This window comes from Siphateles boraxobius, unplaced genomic scaffold (assembly GCF_051911475.1).
Source record: "Siphateles boraxobius isolate OS27281-9 unplaced genomic scaffold, OSU_SipBor_1 5, whole genome shotgun sequence".
Lineage (NCBI taxonomy): Eukaryota > Metazoa > Chordata > Actinopteri > Cypriniformes > Leuciscidae > Siphateles > Siphateles boraxobius.
The window spans coordinates 12,106,710-12,112,930 of NW_027509141.1; the positions used below are offsets into that span (position 1 = coordinate 12,106,710).

General features: G+C 36.1%; 1 protein-coding gene across 1 annotated transcript; it reads left to right on the forward strand.

The window, feature by feature from the left end:
• Window positions 1-3,389: 3,389 nt before the first annotated feature.
• Window positions 3,390-5,079, forward strand: LOC143712137 (uncharacterized). Its single transcript, XM_077204339.1, has 4 exons — window positions 3,390-3,947; window positions 4,086-4,276; window positions 4,732-4,819; window positions 4,944-5,079. The coding sequence occupies exons 1-4, from the start codon at window positions 3,757-3,759 to the stop codon at window positions 5,077-5,079; spliced, it is 606 nt and encodes a 201-aa protein (XP_077060454.1). The 5' UTR covers window positions 3,390-3,756.
• The last annotated feature ends 1,142 nt before the right edge of the window (window positions 5,080-6,221 follow it).

Sequence of the window (6,221 nt, forward strand, 5' to 3'; positions counted from 1 at the left end):
CATCTACGTCATCAAGCTCAGTTTGACCCTGAGCAGAACGCTTGGCTATCAGGAAGTGAGTGCCCATGTTTGGCTTCAACTCTCTCCGTTGAAATCAACGGGGTCGCTGTGTCCATTTCTTTTACTGTCTATGTGTCAAACACAGCTGATAACGGCGCACACTCTGACGTCGCAAGGCAAAAACCCCGGTTTCACTGTCTACACGACAACACTGTAACCGGCGTTTCTGAAAATCCTCACCCTGGCAGGGGTTTTCAAAAATGTTCGGTTTCAGTGCGTTTTCGTGTGGACGAACGGCCGAACCGCGTAAAAAAAGTCACGGTTATAAAAATACGTCCGTGTGGACAGGGCCTAAGTCGTTAATGCTGTCAACAGTTAACCCTTTTGCATCAATTAAAAAAATTACACGTAGGTCCATAGTGGTCAAAAAATGTCAATGTAAAAAAAAAATATGAAAACTTCAAAAAAATAAATAAGTTTGGTCTCATTTTAAAGAAGACCCTTGGAAGATTGTTGCTGAAGTAAAAAAAATAATTGTAAAAAAGTAACCCCCCCCAACAAAAAAAAAGTTATATAGGTTTAAGTTAATGAAAATGATTTATGAACATTATTTTATATAAAATGCATATTTTATGAAACATGATGAACTCGTGTGCTAAAACGGCTAGAAAATCAAACCCATACAACTAAACAAGTTGTGTACCAAATTAGAGGTTGATATCTCAAAAAATTAGCTTTCCATAAGATTTTGTTTGGGCGCAGTAACACATTTTCCCCATTAGATGCCAGCAAAACTCCACTGGTTATTTGCAGTTGACTTTTTCTCTCTCAACTACAGGTCCTTCTCAAAAAATTAGCATATTGTGATAAAGTTCATTATTTTCCATAATTTAATGATTAAAATTAAACTTTCATATATTTTAGAATCATTGCACACCAACTGAAATATTTCAGGTCTTTTATTGTTTTAATACTGATGATTTTGGCATACAGCTCATGTAAACCCAAAATTCCTATCTCAAAAAATTAGCATATTTCATCCGACCAATAAAATAAGTGTTTTTTTTAATACAAAAAAAGTCACCCTTCAAATAATTATGTTCAGTTATGCACTTAATACTTGGTCGGGAATCCTTTTGCAGAAATGACTGCTTCAGTGCGGCGTGGCATGGAGGCAATCTGCCTGTGGCACTGCTGAGGTGTTATGGAGGCCCAGGATGCTTCGATAGCGGCCTTAAGCTCATCCAGAGTGTTGGGTCTTGCGTCTCTCAACTTTCTCTTCACAATATCCCACAGATTCTCTATGGGGTTCAGGTCAGGAGAGTTGGCAGGCCAATTGAGCACCGTAATACCATGGTCAATAAACCATTCACCAGTGGTTTTGGCACTGTGAGCAGGTGCCAGGTCGTGCTGAAAAATGAAATCTTCATCTCCATAAAGCTTTTCAGCAGATGGAAGCATGAAGTGCTCCAAAATCTCCTGATAGCTAGCTGCATTGACCCTGCCCTTGATAAAACACAGTGGACCAACACCAGCAGCTGACTGTAGGTACTTGACACTGGACTTCAGGCATTTGGCATTTCCTTCTCCCCAGTCTACCTCCAGACTCTGGCACCTTGATTTCCGAATGACATGCAAAATTTGCTTTCATCCGAAAAAAGTACTTTGGACCATTGAGCAACAGTCCAGTGCTGCTTCTCTGTAGCCCAGGTCAGGCGCTTCTGCCGCTGTTTCTGGTTCAAAAGTGGCTTGACCTGGGGAATGCGGCACCTGTAGCCCATTTCCTGCACACGCCTGTGCACGGTGGCTCTGGATGTTTCTACTCCAGACTCAGTCCACTGCTTCCGCAGGTCCCCCAAGGTCTGGAATCGGTCCTTCTCCACAATCTTCCTCAGGGTCCGGTCACCTCTTCTCGTTTTGCAGCGTTTTTTGCCACACTTTTTCCTTCCCACAGACTTCCCACTGAGGTGCCTTGATACAGCACTCTGGGAACAGCCTATTTGTTCAGAAATGTCTTTCTGTGTCTTACCCTCTTGCTTGAGGGTGTCAATGATGGCCTTCTGGACAGCAGTCAGGTCGGCAGTCTTACCCATGATTGCGGTTTTGAGTAATGAAACAGGCTGGGAGTTTTTAAAAGCCTCAGGAATCTTTTGCAGGTGTTTAGAGTTAATTAGTTGATTCAGATGATTAGGTTAATAGCTCGTTTAGAGACCCTTTTCATGATATGCTAATTTTTTGAGATAGGAATTTTGGGTTTTCATGAGCTGTATGCCAAAATCATCAGTATTAAAACAATAAAAGACCTGAAATATTTCAGTTGGTGTGCAATGAATCTAAAATATATGAAAGTTTAATTTTTATCATTACATTATGGAAAATAATGAACTTTATCATAATATGCTAATTTAGAGAAGGACCTGTATTACAATCACACATCCACATTTTTTTTTATAACACACATACCAACTCAGACATCCATAATTACTAACAAACCCACACAATTATTGTTGCATAATTTATCTAATTGGCCCTGAACCGCAACGTAAACATAAATAAATAAATCTAAAATTACGAGAACAAAGTCGTTTTATTTATTTAAATAAATAAATGTTTCGACTTTATTCATTTACGTTGCGAAAAGCTAGAGATTAAAGTCGAAACATTTCGAGATTAAACTCGAAACATTTCGACTCTAAAGTCTACGTATTTACGGTGTACAATATACACATTTTCCACAGACACACGGCATGGGGCAAAAGACACGTATTGACAAATACTTCAGATAGAATAATGTTTTTAATAATGTCTAAGTTTCTACTTGTTCAAAACAATCACTTGAGCTAAGTTTGTACTATTTTCGGTTTAGTTTGATAAATAAAATAATTCATTTTTGTTGTAATAACCTGTAATAAACAAATAAACTGTCATTAAAATATTATAATTTTAAAAGTAAAGATTCTGAAAGCATTGAAAAAGATCCCATAGAAATTTAATATAGATTCACAGTAGAAACAAATAAATATATTTTATTATATATGGTTAATATTCATATCGCATTTTTAAATATGATGGTTTCATTCTAAATATGGTGAATTCAAAATTAAAAACCCAAATTCCAAATGGATCTATTTTAATCTAACATGTCAACAAAAGGAAAAGATGAATGGCTGTTTATTATCATGTTCATTATTGTGCCTTTCGCCCTGATGGGGTGCCTTTTACCCCAAACACCATATTTTTAATATATTCTTCCTTTATCGAATTTTTTTTGCTTCATTACCTTGAACAAAAGTGAAAAACATTAAAGACCATGAATCATGAAGAAAAATGTAAAAACATTAAATATTAAATCAAAGGCCAAATTTCCAAATGCATCATCAAAAGTGGTTGTAAAGAAAAGTGCTGAGTTTTTTTTGTTTGTTTTTTTGTGCATGACGTGTGGGTCTCTGTATGTATTTTAGTTATTTTATTTTATTTTATTAAAGATAGTTTAATAGATACATTGTCTGTACTTCAGTGGTCATTTTTTGCATTTTATTGAAAATCAGGGTGTGATGTGTGACAAATCACCGTGTTAAGCTACCATTTATTAAGTTATTAGAATTGTGGTTATTCAACATAAACAATTTTGAAAAACAGTCTAGGAAATAAAGACTAGACATAAAAGGTGTATTTCAGTTATCACTTTTTTTTGTGTTTCAGGTTGGTACAGACAGTCTGTATTTAACAGACTCTGCAAATGTCGCTCTTTTTCCTATGGAAAATGGAGATTTTTGCAGCTTGGACCTAACCGACAGAGGGCATTATGAGGTTCATGGCGGTGAACTTCAAGGACAAGTAACAGCTTTGAGTCAGCGTAGTTTCTCATTTTCTCAAAGGCCTTCAAGTTCACCTGTGGCAAACTTCACACAGCCACCTAGAGCTAGTACTCCAAGATCATTTCAAAGGTAACCCCTTAAAATCTTACTGCTTTATAATGTCAATATGTGAAGTCATAAAAATATAAACATTTTAACGTTATTATTCCTACTCAAATTCGATTTAAGTTGCATTTTTTGTATAATACAGAAATGTTTATTTTATAGATCCATACACATCTCTGAAATACAAGATGGACGCATGGTCTCTAGTCGAGTAGTGGTGGTGCGGTTTACAGAATCTGAAGCAAATGTGCCCAGCATTCAGGAGAAAGTGAAGTTGACTCTGGGCAATGATGAATCTTACGTCCTTACCAACACCCAAGGAAATGAAATCTTGGACTCAGAGGGCACAACTGGTAAATAAAATCCTGTGTTTGTTAATATGGAGTTTTGCACAAAGAATATTTTCCTTATTTTCAAAAAACAAATAAATGAATTGAAGATAAAATCTGAAACTTGAAGAAATAATAAAGGGGCAAAATTTACACTTAATTTACTGATAAACTGTATCTCAAAAATGTACTAGTCAATGAGAACCCATCTTTGTTATCCTTTCTAACATGTAACAAAAACACTGAGGGGAAAATGAAAAAGCATGATTTAAAACTTTAGCAGCTCATTTGTAATTCTGAGAAACTCATGCAGACAGATATTTTCAGTAGCAAATGCCATGTTTATAAAGACCAAGTTTTTAGCCTTTGATATTTTTTTTCAGATTCAGTTTCAGACTTTTTCTTTTTTTTATAGTTTTTTTTTTAAGTTTTATTTTTCTGTACTGTTTACTGGATATCTGTCTTTGTTGTTGTTTTAGGATCATCTTATTGGAGGCCAAACTCCAGAAAAGTCCATGCGGTGGAAAGTGCTGCGTTTAGACAGTGGCAGCACAGTAGGAGTCTGAGGTATTGCAGTGCAATATAATACATTTCCTGCAAATGACAAATTACCCTTTTTTTTACAAAAAAATAAAAAACAAGTAAGGAGGGATAAGTGAAAATTATTTATATGTTAACCTTTTTTTAATAGTCGCAGAGATGCTGAAAAATCTGTCCTTCAGAACCTTAAATCGCAAATCGAGGAGCTGTTGGAGGCCTCGCATGGTTTGGAAAATGTATCCAGACAGATTCAGGAGATTTTTTCCATTACACAGGGAGCAGCATAAAGGGCAAACCTAGCAACAATTTTAAAGGAAACATTCATGTGTTTAATCTGCAGAGGTACACACACACACACACAAAACTGCATCTTGAAATGTCCTAACCAATCTGGACAAATCTGAACAAATCTGGTGCTAAAACAGTAGTATGGCTATTGCTCGGCTGAAATCACGTTCAATCTATTCAGACCGGGTTTTTGAACTAACTGCCAAAGGTTGTATAATTTTTAGCCATGATTTAGCTATAATTGATGTGATTTGACTTACTGTTTTCCAAAACATAATCATGGTTATTATTTGGCACCAGCTGCAGTTAATGTTGACTTTTTTTTTTTTCAAGCTATCATTGAAGAACCTGTGTTCACCTCGTGCTGCAGGAGTGTGGTGGGGTGCAAGGTCTGCATTAACCAATGGATGGAGAACTCAAGGCAGTGCCCTAAATGCAGATCTGAAGATATTGTCATCACAGAGGTTGCAGGCCTATCCAATGTGCTTGAAGTCACTAAAAGTTTTGTCTAAAAAACTTGTCTAGTTTGTCTAGTTTTCATTTTTTTCTCCACTTCCTGCAGTAGGCTAATATTTGTTCAGTTAGTAAGGTTCAAGCAGGGTGTGTGATAAAGACATAATCAAAAGTTTAAAAACATTGCAGTTTTGTTTGCATGTGTTGTTGTGAGAACAGAATAAAGTTTTTGCAGATTCCATTTTCCATTGTACTGACTTCCCTACAAATCTGCATGCAAACACCCAGCACATTCATTTATAGATTTAACACCCAGTCCTGACACTGGAGCATCATGTTCTGCAGAGTTCAGCTCCAACCAGTTCCAACACACTTTCCTGAACATTTCTAGATATTCTGAAGACCTTGCTTAGCTGGTTCAGGTGTGTTTAACTAGCCTAGCAAAACTTTGCAGGACATTTGCTCTGACATTAGCTTGTTACATTAATTGAGTGTGATTTATCAACAGCTAGTACATTTTAAAATATAGAGCACATGACAAATAATAGTTCCGGATGGACAAACAATAAATGCAAAAAACAGTGTTATTAACAATATCTTAAAAGAAACTAGAGAGTGGCAAACTTTGAAGTAGGGTACAAGTTTTAATTAGTTGTAGCTTGAAGTGTAAAGCTTGTTCTCATACACA